General features: G+C 43.5%; 1 protein-coding gene across 4 annotated transcripts in view; it reads right to left on the bottom strand.

Moving 5' to 3' along the window:
- Positions 1 to 1501: 1501 nt before the first annotated feature.
- The window catches only part of CRB1 (crumbs cell polarity complex component 1), a 160214-nt gene continuing 140721 nt past the window's right edge, over positions 1502 to 20994 (bottom strand). For 3 of the 4 annotated variants that reach the window (XM_048497121.1, XM_048497122.1, XM_048497123.1), the window contains one exon: positions 1502 to 2302. In XM_048497121.1, the coding sequence (XP_048353078.1) occupies positions 2087 to 2302 (216 nt within the window). In that variant the 3' untranslated portion in view covers positions 1502 to 2086. The remainder of the gene's footprint in view (positions 2303 to 20994) is intronic. The other variant, XR_007244568.1, reaches the window with a different exon arrangement.

Here is a 20994-nt window from a genome sequence, read left to right as displayed (position 1 = left end):
TAGCAATGACTTATGGGATAAAGATCCTCCAGAGATCTGGGAGGATGAGGAAGAGACATTGTAATGGAAACATTTCTTTAAAAAACCCTGTACACCACATGCAACTCTAGTTAACATTGGAAACATTTGTGCCAAGTACTCATGTCTCTAACCAGGTATGTGGTGAACTGGATTTTATTAGTCAGGTCTTGGTTGTTTCAATTAATCCCCAAATTAGCTGCTATGTATAATGCTTGTTGATATATACTAAACCTGAGGAGACACCTCTTCTGTACTGAGCTACCTATTAGGATATTAAAAAATTGCATGTGGTTGGCAAGATGCAGTGGGGAATCTAGAAAGCGCCTGATATGCTATCTGTTGACCCCTGCTTTCCCCCATTAAAACAGCTGAAGCATTGGAGACTCCAGATGACAATCAGATATTCTCCATAAGACTCAGTTGTTGTCATCAACACAATATTTAATGGTTGATTTGGTTTTATGTTTCTATTCAGGTTCATTTTAATGTTGCTGGCTTTTTGGGATTATTAAATGTGGGTTGCTTATTGGCTAAAGTCACTTTTTGCTGTGACTTTGTGATTTGTAGGTGCATGCTTTTGTTTTGTTTTGGGATTTTTTTGCATGCAATCTATTCATTTTATAGATAGAAAAACAGGATATAAATGTTTCTGCTAAATAGTTTCCTAGTGTTGCTGGTGGCACAAAGATTGTATTTTCACACTGTTTTGTTCTTGTTGGAAAGCCCTCTTACAGTTTTTTTGCATGTGTTATTTTATAACTAGCTCACTGAAAAACAAACCTAGACAAAAAACGATAGGAAAGATTGAAGTGACCACTAGAGGGAGCAAAACACATGCAGAAGAGGAAAATCTCCCAGTGTGGAATGGGCACACAACTAATGAAATAACACATGTAGAAAAAACCTTGGTCTGTAAGTAAAAAAAGAAGAAGCTTAGACAAAACCTCTGCCTCCTCCCCCAGCAAGTCAGTGTGGTATAGTGGTTAGAATGTTGGCTTAGGAAAACTCGGTGTCCCTTATATATGGCTTTCCAAATTGCTATCTGGTCATCACAAGTTGTAAAATTTATTAAGTACACAAAAAAGTTAACAGGTACTTAAATCTGAGGACCTCTATGAGCCTGAAACTCAGGCCAAATTACCCCGCTGTACCCCAACCTCCAGATTGGCCCTGGGTGGAGCAGAAGGTGAAATAAGCAACACCAAAATAAAAAGAGGATTTGACTGTTCCAAATGTTTATTTTGTTGAATTATGAGTTTTCCCTCCATAGTATTCATTTAATCCCTGATTAAAGAATTAAACTAAATGTGTTGAGGAGGGACACTTCTTCTTCTAAAACTTATGTTACTGCAAAGCAGTGATTGATTGGCAGATACTGGTTCTGGTGGGTTTTCCAGGCTGTGTGGCCGTGGTCTGGTGGACCACCAGACCACGGCCACACAGCCCGGAAAACCCACCAGAACCAGTTGAATCTGGCCGTGAAAGCCTTTGACAATAGATTGGCAGATAGATTAACCAAACTTATCTGATTGTTCATCTTTGTCTTCTACTATGATGATGATGTCTAGTCAGCCAGAAGGGAAAAGCAAATGCAAAATAATGGCTTCAATAGTATCTGAAACACAGGCACTTATCATGTTTATGTTCGTAGTCATTACAGTCAGAGTGCTCTATAGTTGATTATGCTAAAGCTAAAATTTCCAGTGCAATAAATAATTATCCTCTAGCAAATGTTTTCAGAAGTCTTCGGTCATTAATTCTGAGCTCTAGAGAAGTTGGTGTTCTTGCAGAAAGTGCTTCCACTCATACTTTGTGTGTGTGTTCTCTGTTTTCTCAAAGTAACACATTATGCCTGATGGAGTGCTGCTCTGGAGAAGAGAAGATCTGAAAAATCTCTATCAGCTCATGAGACATTGAATATGGCACTCTGGATCTTGGCCAAGATTTCTGGGTTAAATGGCAAGAGATGTGACATTCTCTGGAGGGATTCTTCCATCTTATTCACATTGCTAAGTCATTCCTGCTGGATTTTTTTTTCAAATAAGGAATACATTAGGTGTTCTTGCTAGATCAGTCTTTCCATTGGAGGAGGCTGTACCATGTCCCACATCTCAACTCGAGATCCCTCTTTCTCCTGGTGGCTGGGGCTGTAGGTCCCTTGGGTAGCTCGTTTGTTGGCAGTGACCACTGAAAGTACACCTGCCAGCAGGAAGATGAGCAACAAGACCAGTGTTACTGAGCCAATGGTAGTGAAGATGCTGGAGGCCAGGTCAGACGTCAACTGGAAGGATGGAAATAATGTACAATGTAACTGGTGCCCAACCAAACAATACACAAAACAAACATAGAAACTGCCTAACATAAAAAAAGACTTATACTTCGGAAAAACCTACCCCCCAAGGTCTTCCTGATTGCCTAGTTTGTTAAGGTGTATATATATTTCAGGATATTTGATGGGGTTTATATATATTTCAATGTGTTTTCAGAACAAATATAGTATCATCTTACTATGAATTGAGAGATAGGTGAAGCTATACGAGGGGCACTGATGTCTATATGCCCATAGCAGAAATAAGGAAGCTCCTAGGTTCTCCCATTCCCAGCTACTCAGTGGTTCTTGCAGCTAACATTTCCCATTTTAGATACTGCATTTTCTGAACTGCAAAATTACACATTAATTTTAAAAAAGAGGCTTAAAATGCTCTTCAGTAGATTGTTCATAGCAATGGTTTTAGATGTTTGGTTATAGCAGTAGGAAATCTTGAAGATGTGCTCAGCTCCAAAATAATGAGTAGGGCTACCAAGTGCCCAGTGGATGATACCCAGCCTGCAACATCGTGTCATGTGTGGCACTGCCTCACTTGTGATTCAACCCCCAAAAGTGACATTATGTAGCTCTAGGAATCAATGGAAACTCTTTAGTTTTTATCAAAGAGCTTCCAACAGTTCCTAGAACTACCCCAATGGCACATCCAATTTTTACCAGAAGTGACATTATTTTACCAGAAGTGGTGTTATCCAGACTGTCCCTACCTTCAACCTTTCAAATTGTCGGACTTGGTCTGGCAACCCAAACTGTGTGACAGTCTGAACACTGAATGTGGTTAATATTTACAAATGAGGGGCTCACAAAGACTTCCAGGGGGAAATTCAAGTCCTCACACTCTTTCTCTCTCTCTCCTCCTCAGTTTTTTTATTTGCAGTGCCTGCCTCCTCTCTCCTTTCCTTCTCTTCTATCCACCTACCTTTTTCTGTTCTTCCTCTTGCACCTCTATCTCCTCCCTCTTTTCTGTCCCCCTGCTAGCTTTAGCTTTTCCTTTTTGCCTTTTCTGGTGTTCTCTCCTCTTTAATTTCTTCCCTCATATTTTTTATTTTTTATTATTTGTTCCCTTCCCCCTTTCCCCATAAAGTGTCATTAACTGAAGCTTGGACTCTCCAGCAATGTATGTTGTAGGTTGCCTAGTAATCTTCAATGGGGCTGCCAAGATCGCACAACAGTCTCTTGAGATCCTAATGTTACACTTTTTAAAAGAAAATATTGATTATGTGATTTTTAGGTTTTTCTAATCCCCAAAATGTGAATATTGGCAATCTATGTGTTTAAAACAAAACTGCTTCAATCACGTAGAAAAGGGGAGAAGCAGGTCCGGCCTTAAAAGCAAAATGGTGAGGCATGCAGAATTCTCCCTGACATGCTATTTATTTCTTCACAGCCTTTCCAGTACTTCTCCATTTGATTACATGGAATGACCTTGGGCTAATCACAGTTCTTCTGAGCTCTCTCAGACCCATCTACCTCACAGGATGTTTGTTGTGGGGGCGGGGGAGGGAAAGGAGTTTGTAGCCCCTTTGAGTCTCCTTACAAGAGAGAAAGGGGGATATAAATCCAACTCTTCTTTTTCTCGTTCCCACAATGGATTGGGGTACTGTGGAAAAGCCCTTGTGGAAGGGGGTATTACAGGGAGGTAACTCCTGAGAAGGAGGGATATTCAACTCCTTTCTTGTATGAGTCCCTTTTGCCTTCAAAACTTGATATTGTGCTCCCTCCCTCTCTACACAGTTGTGCTAGTTCTATGTTTAAACTGATGGAGCTACTGTCCTCACATCTAATTTTGCCTCTTAAATGTTTGCTTGATCCAGAGTTCCATATAATGTTCAGTATGCACATGGGGACACTGTGGTGTCTCCCTTTCTTTATAAGTAGAGGAGGTTGAAGGTGGACAGATGTATTGTGACCTTAATGTATAGATCTACAAAGCAGTAAGATATAGGATCACCTCAAATAAACAGTAAAATCCAACATATTCCAGGCTATGCCCAATACCTAAGGAGGGATACTAGATTTTTAAAAAGCAACAACAAAACAGGGAAATTATGTCAAGTAAAAGTCCTGTGACCCTTTAAAAACAAACTCATTATTCTAGTATAACATTTCCTGGACTACAGCTCAATTTGCCAGATGGCTCTGACAAAGCAGTCTGTAGTCCACAAAAGCTTAAGCTAGAAATCTTTAAGGTACTCGAAGAGTTTTGCTTAATGTGGTTGCAATACACTAGCACAGCTATTCTTCTGGAACTATTAGAACATGGTCGTCCTTTAACCTTAAATGCACCACAACCCACTGAAAGGACAAAAGTAACATGGGAAAACATTGGCTATTGTGGACAGCTTGACCCTGAAAGATTTTGATAGCTCAGGCAGATCTTGCTTTGGGTTTTTTTGATTTGTATTACTAGTGACAATTGAACCTCTGGAGACTGAACATGTGCTTGGGGCTGAACTTTCAAATGCAAATGTTTTAAAAACAAACTAGAGAACCCAGCAGGTCAAAATCTCAAAAAAAAAATCCTAAGGATTCAGATACCTTATTTAGCTACCTATGGGAACAATCTTCTCCATGTACATTTTTACCAATATGTTTTGGGGTTTTTTACTACAAGATAGGGCTTTACTTCTATCTATAGCAATGCCAAGTCAATTAACTCTGGGTTTCAATTGCAAGAGAATAATGGCACCACCAGAGGAATATTAAGCAGGTATTTGAGAGACTTAAAAAAAAGAGAATTAAGAAAATTGTAATAAAAGACATCTAAGCTTGGCTCTAGGCGTTTCCATAGGGAGTTTGTGAACTGCCAAGATTACAACCTCCCTCTGCCCTTTTTAATGGTCCTCTGAAAATGGAACAAATTATGATTATAATTAGAAAAGGTGTTAATTATTTCCTACAGTATCCAAACCTTCTATGTAACAACCTCCCCTAATATGTGAAACAGTGACCCATGCCACTCTGCCATATTTCCTCAACAGTATGAAAAACCCTCAGAACTCTAGTTCTACAAAATTGGCAGAAGAAAGGTGGGGAGGATGTATTAATTTGTAGTTGGGCCTCTAGAATTGCCACCTCCAGTTTAGGAAATTCCTGGCATGTTAGGGGTGCAGCCCAGGAAGGGGAGGGACCTCAGCAGGGTATAATTCCATAGAGTCCACCATCCAAATCAGTTGTTTTCTCAAGGGAAATTGACCTTGTGTCTGGAGATAAACAGTGTTGCTTATCATAACTATTGTTCATCCAGTGGTCCTCTGTACATGGGACTGCACTTGTGCAGTTTAAGTTAGCATTTTAAGAGTTTCTAGTCATTAGATGAGTGCTTCCCTTCCCCAGTCACAAGCCTGGGATAGTTGCTCTTCCTGCCCAGGAACACATGACCTGGTGGGAGGGGCGTACTCTCTCCCTCCAGATGTACCTTCATAGCTGTAGAAATTACCGGTACCCCTTGAAGCAGGGTACTCCCGGGATGCCAAACTTTCATCCTCCACCGCTGACTGCTCCCTATGGCAGGTCTTGGCACTGCCTAAGAAGGCTAAGGGAATGACACTTAGCTATGGCTTCCTCTAAGAGCACTTTGGCTCTCTTTGAAGGGTAACACTCTCTCCATGGGACTTCTCTTGAGAGTGACTTCTTTTGAGAGCATTTCACTCCTTCTTGAAAGATGATGCTCTCCCCCCAAGGCTCCCTGTTTGCCTGGATGCAGGATAATTCTCTGGGTGTGGGGGAGAAGGCTCCCCTACCACCTCAGCAAGGGAATAGACTCTGAAGCACCTCCAGTCACCTTCCCCAGGGAAGAAACGACCAGCGCAGGCCAAAAGCTGGCATTCTCCTGAGCAGCATTCTCAACAATCTTTGAGGCCGTTTCCGCACGGGCAATGAATGGTGGCCTGGAGACGGTAAGAACGCCGTCTCCAGGCCGCCATTCGCACAGGGGGCGCAGCTGCATCGCAGCCGCGCCGCCCGCCCGTCGCGGAGCCAGCGTTTCCCCAGAGCGCTTGGAAGCGCTCTTTTTGGTGAAACGCCGCCTCGAAGCTGCTGCCGAGCGAACAGCAGCGGCTTTGCGATGCCTCCCCCACCCGGCACTTACCTTGTCCCTGGGCTCCGGCGCATCGCCGAAGCCTGGGGACACGCCCCCCTGCCCTGCGCCGCTGGAGCAGGCACGCAGGGCCAGGGGGGCGTGTCCCCAGGCCTCGGCGACGCGCCGGAGGCCTGGGGACATGCCAGGTCGGCCGGGCACCGGCGCTCCGCGGCGCTGGCTGCCCGGCTGTTTCCAGGACCGTCCGTGCGGACGGTCCCAGCATCGTTGGGTCGGCGTCGTAAACACCAACCCGGCTGCTTCCGCCTTCGTGCGAAAACGGCCTGAGTGTTACGGAACAGGCAATCTCCTCATCCAGAGAGAAGTGCTTGGCTACCCTCCCCAATATCTTCGGGGAGATGTCCGCTGTTCCTCCTACTTGGAGGAAACAATAGCCTGGACTGCATTCTCATGTTTTCTACAGAAGACTCCTGGGGTGCAGAGATACTCTCAGCATCCCCCAAGAATGTTGGCAGCACACTAAGACCTACGCAGGCATGCTAATATGACCTATGGCAGATGAATGGACATAGTTCCATCAGAGGGCACTATCTGCTTGGTGAGAGGTTAAGGCACTTGATTGGTTCTGCTCCAACCCCCCCTCCTACCCTCGCGATCAGCTCAGACTCTGAGGCTGGCACCAACCATGGGGAACTTGAGATGGTGGTTTGCCTCATTGGAGGCTCACAGAAACATTGACTAGCTGGTCAGGATGGTGAGTTACCGAGGGCTTTGAGGGCTTTACTTCTATAGCAATGCCAAGTCAATTAACTATGAGTTTCAATTGCAAGGGAATAATGGCACCACCAGAGGTGGTGGACATTATTGGGGACATTATTGAGGTGATTGACACCTCTGAAATCAAGCTGCCAGTGGGGAATGCATCCCCCTTCCAACTTTCTAGTGGCTCAGGTTCTGCCTGCCACATTCAAGCCACCTTGGTGATGGCACCCATTTCACAAGGAAGGGAAAAAGCTGGGTTGCCCTGAGTCATTGTAATTACTTTATGGAGGCAGTGAGGCCCCGAGTAGCAAGCTATGCATTCATGATTGGGTTCCTTGATAGATGGTGCTGGGGGGCGGGGAACACCCTGTCAGGATATTGAAAATTGCAAGGTGGTCATATGCTGGTCTAGAATGACTGGAATGTAACAGTCAGCAGAATTGTAAAGGTCGGAGCCTCTCTGTCTGGGTCTGCAGTGATTGGCATGTAACAGTCAGCAGAATTGTAAAGGTCGGAGCCTCTCTGTCTGGGTCTGCAGTGATTGGCATGTAACAGTCAGCAGAAGTGAAAAGGTCACAGGCCAGGATGATTAGATCATCTAGCTAATGATTTGCTGGACAAAACTATATAAGAAGACTGCATACCCAATTCAGTACCTCTCCTTCACCTTCAGGTTCGGGCTCAGATTGTTGTCAGAGTAGAGAGTGTATAGTTATTGTTATTTTTGTTCCTTTGAGAAACAAGAGATAAAGTATTCCTGTTGGAACTAAATCTACTGTCTGAGTGTTTCTTTTTTTCTTATACTGCAAGCAGTTACCTCCTGTTCTAGCAGCGAGGGTGAGTTGGCACCTAGTCCTTCCGCTGTGCACTAGGCCAACAATTTGGTTATGGGCCCAGTATCCTAACCACTGAAGCTAGAGAGTGTCGAGGCAGTGTGACACGATGACATCCACCATGTGCAGTTTGCCTTTGAGCGGGCTGACTGCAGGGAACTACTCAGCATGGAGTGTGAAAATGCAGAGCTTTCTCATACATGCGAAGATTTATGGGCTGTAGTCGCAGACCCCACCGAACCCAGGCACAGCAGCAGAGCAGAGGGCAGATGCCAGAGCCAAGGCGTCCATAATGTTGGCTGTGGAAAACTCCCCAGCTCATCTATCTACGGCTGCTGAGAAGGCTTCTGACTGCTGGAAGGTGTTGAAGGACCTGTACCTGGCACGAGACTGCTGGTTCCAAGGTAATCTTGACCAGACGTTTATACAATTTGAAGCTGAAAGGAGGTGAAAATGTGGCCAACCATGTCCAACAGCTGCATACACTATTCGTCGAGCTGGAAGACAGAGGCATGACTTTCACTGAACAGCATAGGGCCTATATTGTACTATCTTCCCTAGATGACAGCTGGGACAATTTTGTCTATAGTATGCAGAGCATAAAGGAAGATGATTTGACTCTAGACTATGTGACTGCACGGCTTCTGGAGCTCCAGAAACAAAGAGAGTTTTGCCTTGAAGCCACAGCCAGAGAGAAGCCTGCTGTTTCCAGAGGCAAAAGTGAAACCCAACTTTCCCTGAACTGTCCAAGGTCATATGCAGTTCTGTTTCTGTTGTGGCTCTACTAATCATCTTCTCCGAGAATGCTCACAGAAGGGGGAGAATAAGGGGCTAGCTAAAGGACAACGGGGATGAGGAAAGAAGGAGCACTACTTGACGGGCATTGCTGAGAACCGATGTCCAGAGACACCCACCCATCTGGCTCTTCGCCTCTGCCTCCTCCAGAGCATGTCGTAAATGCTCATCACCTATTGACTGAGGAGTCCAAGGCAAGTGTGAAGCATGTCAGCTTGGCCGATGGATCACCAGCTGCTGTTACGCTGCAAGGAACTGCCTACATACCATGCCTAGGTAAAAAGTTGCAAAATGTGTTGTGTGTTCCTGGACTGGATTTTTGTTTGTTGAGCGTCCCAAGTTTAGCTGAACAAGGGTACAAAACTATATTTGATAGACAGGGTTGTACAGTATGGCAGAATGACATAGAGTGTGCAAAAGGTACACTCTGCGACAAAATGTATGTTATGACTGATAAAGGGCAAAATGAAAATGTAATGAATGTTTCAAGTCTAGCTAATAAGCCTATGCATGATGATTGTGTGCACTATCTTCACAGAGTCCTAGGACATGCAAGTTTTGCCACCATCAAGCAGTTGGCAAAAGTATGTGATTTGAGTGTAAAGCCTTGCAAAGCATTCCTAGACTGTTCAGTCTGTAGTGGGGTTAAGGTGAAATCCTATCCAATCCCCAAAGAGCTACAGACAAATGGAAAGACCATTTGAACTAGTCCATACAGACTTAGCTGGTCCTTTCCAATCAAGGTGCACTGATATATATTTCTGCTGATTGATGATTATAGCAGATATTCTTACTGCTTGCTGTTGAAATCTAAGGATGAAGCCTTTACAAGGTTTAAGGAATGGGTCTCAATGATTGAACGGAGGTTCCCTCACAAGGTGGCTTGCCTGCAATCTGACAGAGGCGGTGAGTTCATGGGGAACAAATTCCAAACATGGCTGACACAGAAAGGTATTAGCCACAGGAGAACAAATCCGTTCAGCCCGGCTGAAAATGGCGTGGCTGAGAGGAGACTAGGCATTCTTCAAACAATGCGGGATTGCATGATAAATGATGCCAAGGTTCCATTCCATTTCTGGGGAGAGGCTGTCTTAGCTGCCACACATGTAATAAACAGGTTGTGGAGTTCAAGTATCAATGAAACACCATTTTTCAGAATGTTTGGCAAAAGGCCTTCCCTGAAACACCTTAGAATATTTGGGAGTTTTGCTAACGTCCTCATTCCCAGACAGCAACGGAAAAAAGGACAAAAGAAATGGCAGAGACTGCGTTTTTGTAGGATATGCGCAGAATACCAAAGGGTATAGATTTTCATTGGGTCATGGAAGAATTGCTATCTCACGCGGTGCCAACTTTGAAAAGCATACAGGTTGGGAACATGTGCATCAAAACTCTGAAGTGTTCTTACCACCAGTAAGCCATGGCACGGTACCGAGTGACAGCACGCAACCCCCACTCCCTGTTCAAGGTCACACATCTGCTCCGAGCCTTAAGCAACAACAGAACAGTGATAGTGATCGGAAGGAAGCCAGGGAGAGGAGGGGGCTGAGCAAACTGGAGAAATAGCTATACCAATGATCAGAAAGAGCAAATAAAGGCATACCACCAAAAAGGTTTATGGTACAAGAAGTGAGAGTGTGCCAATTAGGGACAGAACCACAAGGTTTCCATGATATGTTGAAATGTCCACCTGAGGAACAGGAAAAATGGAATCAGGCTATGGACAATGAGTTTGAATCCTTGGTGAACTTAAAAGTGTTTAACATTGTTGATAAACCTACTGATAAGCCGATCATAGGTGCAAGATGGGTATACATGAAACCTATGCCCGATGGGACTTACAAATATAAAGCAAGATTAGTCGCACAAGGCTTCTCTCAAACAAAGTTTGACAGTTATGATCAGACTTATGCACCCACTGCAAAGGCAGAATCCATGAGATTAGTGATTGCTCTGGCTGAGCAAAGAGACTTTAAAATGAGGCACTTTGATTTTGAAACAGCTTATTTAAATGCAGATTTGCAAGAGACCATATACATGAAGCAAGCACCAGGTTATGAGCATGAACAAGTTGATAAAGTTTATAAGCTCAACAAAGCTTTGTACGGGCTGAAACAGTCAGCCAGATGTTGGAACAGGTGCATACACAAAGCATTATGTGAACTGAAATTTGACTAAAGTGTGGCCGATGCCTGTATATATACCAGAGGTACTGGTGATGAATGTATCATTTTGATGATTTATGTTGATGATCTCTGTGTGGTTGCAAAAACAGACAACCAAATCAAACAACTTTACACTGAGTTGAGTAAACACTTTAAGCTGAAAGACTTGGGGTATCTAAAGCAATACCTGGGTATTCAAGTCAGTAAATCTGAAGCAAGGGAAGGGACTATGACACAAACACCAAAGATAGAGGGTGTCATACAAAAGCTGGTCTGCAAGATGCCAAAGTGGCACAAACCCCAATGGTGGCTGATTTTTTGTAAGCAAGATAACAGCAAAACATTTGAAAGGCAAGACCTATATCGTTCCTTAATTGGAAGCCTGCTGCACATTGCTAACTGGACAAGACCAGACATAGCTTTTGCTGTAGGTTTATTAAAGTAGAACAGTTGCAAAACCTACTGAGAAAGACTGGCAGGGGCTAAAAAGAGTAATTCGTTACTTGAAGGGAACTGCTAACTATGGTTTACACTTTTCTAACCAAAACAACAAGGACTTAGTGGTGTATGCGGACAGCTCATTTGCAGAGGACTCAGGATGTAAGTCAGTGAGTGGTTATTATATGCAATATGGCAGCCATCCGATTTGTTGGAGATCTCGGAAACAAACAACGGTTGCCACTTCAACTGCTGAGGCAGAGTATGCGGCTCTTAATGAGGCATGCAATGAGCTACAATGGGTTATGCAGTTGCTAAAAGACCTGGGTGAGAAATGTGAACAACCTATAACAGTTTTTGAAGACTCACAGACATGTATAGCCATGGCAGAGAACGAAAACCTTAAAAGTCGTACTAAACATGTAGCTGTGAAATTCCAAAATGTAAAACAACTGATACAGTCAAATATGATTAAGTTGCAGTACTGTGAATCATCTGCAAACATAGCCGACATCTTAACAAAGCCATTACCAATACAAAAAAACATAATGACTTGGTGTTTGGTTTGGGTTTAGCAGCTGTCCAATTTGGCAATGACTCTGTTGGTCATATGCTGGTCTAGAATGACTGGAATGTAACAGTCAGCAGAATTGTAAAGGTCGGAGCCTCTCTGTCTGGGTCTGCAGTGATTGTCATGTAACAGTCAGCAGAATTGTAAAGGTCGGAGCCTCTCTGTCTGGGTCTGCAGTGATTGGCATGTAACAGTCAGCAGAAGTGAAAAGGTCACAGGCCAGGATGATTAGATCATCTAGCTAATGATTTGCTGGACAAAACTATATAAGAAGACTGCATACCCAATTCAGTACCTCTCCTTCACCTTCAGGTTCGGGCTCAGATTGTTGTCAGAGTAGAGAGTGGATAGTTATTGTTATTTTTGTTCCTTTGAGAAACAAGAGATAAAGTATTCCTGTTGGAACTAAATCTACTGTCTGAGTGTTTCTTTTTCTTATACTGCAAGCAGTTACCTCCTGTTCTAGCAAGGGTGAGTTGGCACCTAGTCCTTCCGCTGTGCACTAGGCCAACACACCCTTGATTCAGAATGCCTCTTGCAGGTGTAACCCCCATGCCCAGAATGGGTTGAACCAGTAAGGGGGTGGAGACTCAGAGCAGCAGAAAGGCTGCAGAGCTCTTTGGAGAAGACAAGGCTACCAGACTCGGACCTTGATTTCTATAAGCCCTTAACACCTTGTTAAGGTTAACTGCAATATTATTGGGAACTACCAGGAAGGTAGTTGTTTGTTTTTGCTATGTTGTAAATGTTGGAGTTTATTGTTTCAGGGTTTCTTTTGTGGTTGTAATGGGTGAGAGTTCTCCTGGAAACCTTCATCATGTTGCATCCTGTTCATCAAACCCTTGGAGTCTTCAGGGGCCAACCCACTTGCAAAGAAGAATTGGACTTGGCAGTATCAGTAGACTGTAACTAGAAGGTCTTGAAATGCAACCTGAACAGGACCTTGGATTGTACTGTTAAATGCTGATGTTTAATGTTATTTGTAAAGAGAAGTAAACTGTTTTGTTTAAATTTGGTTCTTTGCAACTCCTTCCAAGTACTGCCCCACAGAACCCACAAGCTGAGGTTACACAGGCAGGTGGCTACTCCTTGTGCTGATGGCTGCACCTGGGGGTTGCTTTCTGTGTCACTTTTGCACCACCAAGCATGGTTGCATTCCTCTGATCTGTTACATGATGTAAGGTCACAAGTGAAGAACTTGCCTTCTGGTAGGAAATAGCTATTCCATAAGAGCACAGATACTGTGCTGCTTGGTCTCTGTAAAGACAAACTTGAGGCGAACTCCCTGGGGATTTCTCAACCTGCCCAGACAGCTGGCTCCTTGTCTTGCCGAGGTGTGGCCCTCAAGCAGTACTATAACTATGGGACTTACTCCCAGTATGGGCTCCAGAAGCAGCAGGGGACCACACTATTGAGAAAAACTCTATGCGGTGAATACCCCATGCTTCCCTTGGGAGCAGGTCTCCTTGTGCTACTTTGTTATTCAGAAGAAGGATGGTGGGCCACACGCCATTCTGGATCTTAGGGGCCTTCTTAGTTATTGCCCCCAAGAAGTTCTGCATGCTGTCCATGCCTGTCATTATGCCTCTACTGAATAAGAGGATGTTGCCCTTTATTTGTAATTCCAAGAGATCTGAACATTTGTAATTCTGGGAGATCTCAGGCCCCACCTTGGGTCTAACCCTGGTGTGTATGGTGTTGGGCCTATATAATGTGAGTCCAGCCCACCAAGGCCTCAAGTAATCCTGGTTTTGCCATCTGCTTGGAGATGCCATCTGCCTCTTTCTTTAAGCCACTTCACCAATATTGCCACTTTTCTGTAAGTAGCATAGCTAGAGGGTTGCCAACTTCCAGGTTGAGACTGGAGATATTCCCCTATTACAACTGATCTACAGGGAACAAAAATCAATTCATGTGGAGAAATGGCCACTTTGGAAGGAGGACTCTATGGCATTATTCCTCACTGAATTATCTCCCCTCCCCAAACTTTGTCCCTTTATGCTCGACCCACAGAATCCCCAGTATTTCCCAACCCAGAACTGGCAATCATATGTAAAAATATAGTGCAGTGTATGCTGCAGGGGCTCCCAGAATTTTGTGTGCAGCTCCTCTCAGGAATTGATGTCTTGTCTTTTAACGAAGTTAATTTAATTATACAGTAGTTTCCTTTATCTGATGTGAAAATTATAATACTTCTGTACTTGTAGTCTTTCCTAAATCCTAAACAGCAATCAGAGAAAAAAATATTCTTTAAAAATGTGAATTGTGAAATGAGGGTACTATCTTAGTGGCTCATTTTCATACAAAATTAGCATTGTGCTTTGAAATATCTGCAAAGAAGTAAAAAGCAATTGAAAGTAGTGTCAATAATAATGAAGTACTAATTAAAAATGTATTTTTAATTATTGAAAATTTGGCAGGCCACAGTCATCTATCTGAAATGAAGTAGATGGGCATCAAAGAGGGCTTTTTTTGTGGTGGCACACTGTTTATGGAATCCCCTCATCTTCTCAGCATTTAGACTGTTTCCTAGTCTGGATGGTTTTAGACACCAGGTGAAAATGCTCCAGGCTTGATTTTCTTAATGCTGGGTCCTAGTTTTGAAGACCCATATTATTATCATATCTAAAGCCTTCTGCTATTGTTTTATTGAATTTTATGGCTGGTTTGATTTCAAAGTAGGTTCTGTTTGACTTGATGGTGTTTAATTGATGCGGTTTTCATTGTGTGTTATTACTGATGTTGTCCTGTAGTATTTTTGGAGGTGGTGGTTAGAAACCCTATTTATTAAGATTGTTGGATATAAATGTATTTATTAGCAGTAATAATGATGATGACAATGGCAGCTGACTACAGGTTAATAAACATGGGAGACCAGATACCATCTTGGGCGTTTTCTCTATGGCCAATATAGCCTGGGATAAGGAAGTGAACCATCTCGTTTTGGCCATGTAAATGTGCGCAAACTACATAAACTACGTAAACAATGTAAACATAAGCGTTCATGTGGAAAATGAAAATAAACCGGGGGCTTGTGCATAGTTCACTGGAGTTCTTCCTCCTGGCTTGAACGCACTGATGGGCAGCCATGTGAAGGGAGAAACCAGGATAAAAACACCCTGGGATATATGATCCCGGGTCTTTCCCATGATATTTTGTCCATGGGGAAAACACCTTGGAAAGCCAAATACAAGGGAATATTTTTGATACTGTTGGTTCAGTACCTCAAACTTTATGTGCTTTAGGAGATTGAATGATTTATGCCCTACTTCCAGCCCCAGGGTCCCACAATATGACTTACAGAATAGTTCTTCCATCCTGAATTTTATCCTCACAATAACTCTTTGAGATAGGTGAGGCTGAGCATGTGTGCCCCAAAGTCATCCAGAGAATTTCCATGGCAGAGTAGGGATCTGAATCTGGTTATCCCAGGTCCTTGTTTGGTTCTGTAACCGTTACATCATGCTGGCAAGTACTGACTGCTTGACAAACATGATTTTCCTGAGCACACTACAGAAACACTGCCTGGTTGGCAGTCCATTGGGCCAGATTAGTGCTTCATCAGAACCCCTTTCCTTTGTCACTATAGCCAGCTCCACACTTTTGGATAACCCAATTACTAGAGGTTTACGATTTGGCATATCTCTTTTAAAATAAATGTTGCACTTTCTATCAGGTTATCCTTTCTAACAGCTTGCTTCTTGTATCCTTTTCTTTTTGCTGATGTCCTTTCCTGTTGTACTTGTCTGTGTTTTATTTAGCTGTAAAAAGCAACGGTCATGAACTTCCATACCCATCTCTTGGCTCTCATGGCAATGCCATGATCTACTATGCAGGTTGCTCTGATAGCTGTGAGCAGTCTTTTTTTTTAAAAAAGCTCCAAGGCTCATCAGTCAGGTCTCATCAGGATCAACTCTTCTTCACTAATTGATAGCTGAGCCATTAATTAACATAAAAGACATTGGCTTTTCTGAGAACAGAGTGGTGTTTTTTTTTAAAGGGTAGTGATGGGGGTGGTTGACTAATTCTCAACATCAGGAACTACTTGTCATAATATTTGATGGCAGTGAGAACACTTGAAAACAGGAAAGGTGACAATGAGCTGATTTTGGATGTGAAAGATGAAGCACTAACAGATATCAGAAATAAAATAGATTTCCTGTGTGTGTGTGTGGGGGGGGGCGGGATTATCAATGAAATAGTCTCTGGAATGACTAGGTACAAGGACAAGGCCTTAATTTAGCCCCCATCCCCACCCTCATATAAGTTAATTGACTTTTCATTTTCGTGATTACTGTGTAGTCCCACATTGGGGACTCCACATGCCCAATGTGCACCTGCACAGATGACCACACAATGAACAACAGTTACAGGTAAGCGCAACTCTGTTCTTCATGGTTTCTATGCAGTCCCGCTTTGCATATGTGCAAAAGACCAAGTAATGAACAACAGTTACAGGCAAGACTGGGTCTGAATGCATATATAAACTCATATTCACATACTGTGTAACTCATACTGAATTAGGCCATTGGAACACCTAATCTAGGGATGTGTGCTTAGTTTTTATTTAACATTTTAACATATAGTTAGTAAACCCATTCTTATTTTTTCCATACTTTTATTTACTTTTTTATCCTGCCTTTCCACCTAATTAGCTTCAAGGCAGCAAACATTTAAAATACATTAAAATCAACTTTAAAATTAATACATGTATAAAACAGTTAGGTACTTCCGACTTCAGTGGGATCACATGCTTGCCTGTAGCTCCCTGTCATGTATGTAAAAGGAATGGGAATCTCATGGAAAGAATCCCTTGTGCCTTAGAGTCTCTGTGCCAAATTTCAGTCAAATAGGAAAAAGTATAGCTATTAAAACTCTTACTTGCAAATTGAGCGTAGGGAGGCTTAACTGAGTTGGAATGTCTTTTCTTTTTGGGGGGGGATCCCCAAGTGGAGATTGTAGAGGTCTATGTAACATACGTATGTGATCTAATACTTCCTCATCTCGGATCTAGATTATGTTTGGTTTGAGGTATGTTTTTGTTTCCTGTTGGGGGACAAAATTGTATATCCCTCCACTATCTTCACTCCTATTATACAAAGCAGGCAAACTGTTTATTGCAGGGAAGAGCAAAATTCAAGCTTCTATCTTATATTTCTGCAATCTCTGATTCTGTCTGACTACCAGCTAATAATTCAAATATCTGCCTCTGTCCTCCCCTGCAATGTTTTCCTATGGTGGGTGGGAGGGCAAAGTCTTAAACCTCTGGCTTTATTTTCTCCAATCCACACACCTGTGTTTCTTCCAGTGGGTACAATCTTTGCTTCTGGCCCCTGTCTAATAGTCAATACTGAACCAGATAATGAAACAGCTCACTTGAACAGGAACAATGTGTGCATTCTCCCTGTCTCTCTCTGTATATATGAAGTGATAACAAGTGAAAATGTCATGTGTAGAAATGCCGACTGGTTAGAAACATTGACAGTCTTCTGATTGATCAGTTTTCCTATCAGGCATATATTGCTGAATCACTCTTTCCTCCCGTCCCTCCCCATCATGAGACTGAATCAGTAAGGCACCAGAGAACACAGAGGAGTCCCACATTAAATTTAAATGTGGTTGATTTGCCTATTTTAATTAGACACAGTAAGTATATTAAAGAACAGGGTCTGTTTAGCTTGGCTTTTTATTACTTTCTCATGGATTGCTCACTCCAACACACATTCCAATATTGTCTGCACATTGCCAAAGTTTTAGGCTGAAGTGTGTTGCCTAAGTTTTTTTTAAACTGGAGATGCCAGAAACTAATCCAGAGGTTTTTTGCATGAAAAGCATGTGTTTTATCCCTGAGCTCTCCGTAATGATGCTTTTATATTGTTAAAGTTAAACAGCCCTCAACCTGTCCCACACCTGGATGGAAAACTGCTCAAGATCTGCTCTGAGCTTTTCCACAGAAAAGCAGGATACTAGTATGATAAACATTTCACTTTGTGGCTCTGCCCACGGCATATCATGCCACAAGCAGCCAGATGGCAAATTTTTCACTTGGAATGTAGATCTCCTCCTTCAGCTGTGGACTCCAATCACATGCATAATTGTTCACCAAGAGGAGCCTGGTGTTCACAACAGAGCATGCAGTAACTATTGGAATATCCAGTCTTCTGAGACGATAGCAGTGCTGAGGCACCAGATGGTAAACAATGTGAGCCCAAGCCAGACGCTCCTCATGTTACAGGAGGCACTCAGAGGTCTTTGGATCAGGCCCAAATGTCTACTCTCATTTCATATGATTTGAAGGATAGAACCCAAAGCCTTATTTGTCATGTTGGCACTGCATATTTGGCCACTTTACCCTACCACTTCTGCCATTAGGAGTGTCAGTAACTGACAGTGAATATGGCATTGGATAAATACGAGGGTTTTTCCTCAGGTGAAACAGGTGAGAAATTCTGAGGGAAGCTGAAAGAGTTTCTTGTAAAATTTGGGATGTGTTTCTCAATGAGGTTTCCATGCATCCCCAAGGTGTCATCAGATTTCATACGAAGTGAAATTTGAAGCAATTTGCCGCCTCCTGAGGCAAAACATCTGAGAAATTTTTGAGGGAAGCCATTAAAATTTTAGTGAGACAAACAAAATCTGTCAAGGTTTCACACATCCCTAATTACAGACTTAAATCAGCACAGACCTGGGTTAATATTCATTCAACCATAAGATTGGTTAGATGGCCTTTGGCAATTCACCATCTTAACCCTGCTCACATGATGGATTTTGAGATTAAAATATGATAATTCCTGACCTATCTTAGTGAATAACTCTGATTCAATCATCACATCAGCTAATAATATGTACATGTTATTTTTAAGTAAATGGTTTCTCATAATGTTTCAGTAGCTCGGTAGCAGAATGGCTAGATCTTGTCAGATCTCAGAAGCTAAGCAGGGTCAGCACGAGGGGGGGAAAGAGCAGCAAGGAAGACTCTGCAGAGGAAGGCCATGGCAAACTGCTTCTGTTTGCTGGTTGCCTTGAGAGCTTTGCAACTTGATGATACATGAATACATACATACATACTTTTAATAGCTCTAAGGAACTGGCTTATGCTACAACGATAAAATGTGGAGTGGCTGACATTTTGCTCGTGATTATTACTTTCCCCCTGATTATCCTGCACCTATATAAGAAGAGTTTGGATTTCTATCCCCACTTTCTCTCCTGCAGGAGACTCAAAGGGGCTTACAATCTCCTTGCCCTTCCCCCCTCACAACAAACACCCTGTGAGGTAGGTGGGGCTGAGAGAGCTCTGAGAAGCTGTGACTAGCCCAAGGTTACCCAGCTGGTGTGTGTGGGAGTGTACAGGCTAATCTGAATTCCCCAGATAAGCCTCCACAGCTCAGGTGGCAGAGCTGGGAGTCAAACTCAGTTCCTCCAGATTAGATACACGAGCTCTTAACCTCCTACGCCACTGCTGTACTACTGCTGTACTACTAGCATACTAGTACTACTAGCATACTAGTACTACTAGCATACTAGTACTACTGCTGTACTACTAGCATACTGTACTACTGTAACCATTCACTTCCTAGATTTTCTCAACTAGACAGGAAAATCCCAAAAGCAAGTGATTATAATAGCAGAATATCCAACAATGTGAGGATTTCACCTCATGGAATCATGGAGCTGGAAGAGACCACAAGGGCCATCAAGTCCAAACCCCTGCCATGCAGGAATACACAATCAAACCACTCCTGACATATGATCATTCAGCCTCTGTTTAAAAACCTCCAAAGAAGAAGACTCTACCACTATCGGAGGCCCTTTCCGCACGGAGGCGGAAGGGCTTGGGTCGGCGTTTCAGAAAGAACTGGGAAGACGGCGCCACTGGGCGCCGTCGCCCGGTCAACTCACCTTCTCTCCGGCCCTCCGGCGCATCGCCAGGGCCTGGGGACATGCCTCCCCTGCCCTGTGCGCCTGCTTCCGTGTTGCAGAGCAGCGGGGCGTGTCCTCAGGCCCCGGCAATGCGCTGGAGGGTCGGAGAGCAGATGAGTGAAGGCAGGGAGTGGGGGGGGGAGCACCGGGAAGGCGCTGCCGTTCGCACGGCAGCGGCTTCCAGCCGACGTTTTCAGAAAAGTGCGCTTCCCAGCGCACTCTGAAAACACCGGCTCGGCGCCGGGCGGGCGGCGCAAGGGCGGCGCGGCTGTGAAGCAGCTGCGCCTCCTGTGCGAATGGCGGCCTGGGGACGGCGTTTTTGCCGTCCCCAGGCCGCCATATTCCGCCCGTGCGGAAACGGCCTGAGGCAGTGAATTCCACTGTTGAACATCCCTTGAATCCATTACTCCGTGTCCTAGTCTCTGAGGCAGCAGAAAACAAGCTTGCTCCCTCTTTGACATGACATCCCTTCAAATATTTAAACATAGCTTTCAGGTCCCCCCTTAACCTTCGCTTCTCCAGACTAACCATCCCCAGCTCCCTAAGTATCTCTCCGTATGGCATGGATTCCAGACCTTTTACCATTTTGGTTGCCCTCCTTTGGACACATTCCAGCTTGTCAATATCCTTCTTAAATTGCGGTACCCAGAACTGAACACAGTACTCTAGGTGAGGCCTCAATTGAGCTATCTGGGTTTCTGTTTTATAACTGTCTCAGATTAGCCTGGTCCTTAAAATGTAAAAGGTAGTGTAACATGTTAGCTAAGCGGTTCATCTGCAAATTAGCAAGTTTTAAATTGTTTCACCTCAATCATGAACTTGCAAGGTAGCGTTAGAGATGCCACATTCCCCCAACCTCAGTCCCATATCTGCAACAGAAGGTAATAAGGCTCACTCTCTCCTACAATGTGATTGTTCCTGAGGTGGAATGTAGGCATGCAAGACAGACCCCTGACTAGCATGTTTATACTGTGTGTGTATGTGTTGGGGGGGGGGGGAGTTGGCTCAAGAATCTTGATTCATTTGCGTTGTCTGTGAATTTTGTAATGTATTTACATCAGAAATCATGTTCAGGAAACTTAGAATAATTGTGTTTGGCTACTTTGCTGTTTCTTTGGGTA

Source organism: Sphaerodactylus townsendi, linkage group LG05, assembly GCF_021028975.2.
Source record: "Sphaerodactylus townsendi isolate TG3544 linkage group LG05, MPM_Stown_v2.3, whole genome shotgun sequence".
NCBI lineage: Eukaryota > Metazoa > Chordata > Lepidosauria > Squamata > Sphaerodactylidae > Sphaerodactylus > Sphaerodactylus townsendi.
The sequence above is the reverse complement of the archived record's forward strand: the minus strand, read 5'-3'. Positions and strand labels throughout refer to the sequence as shown.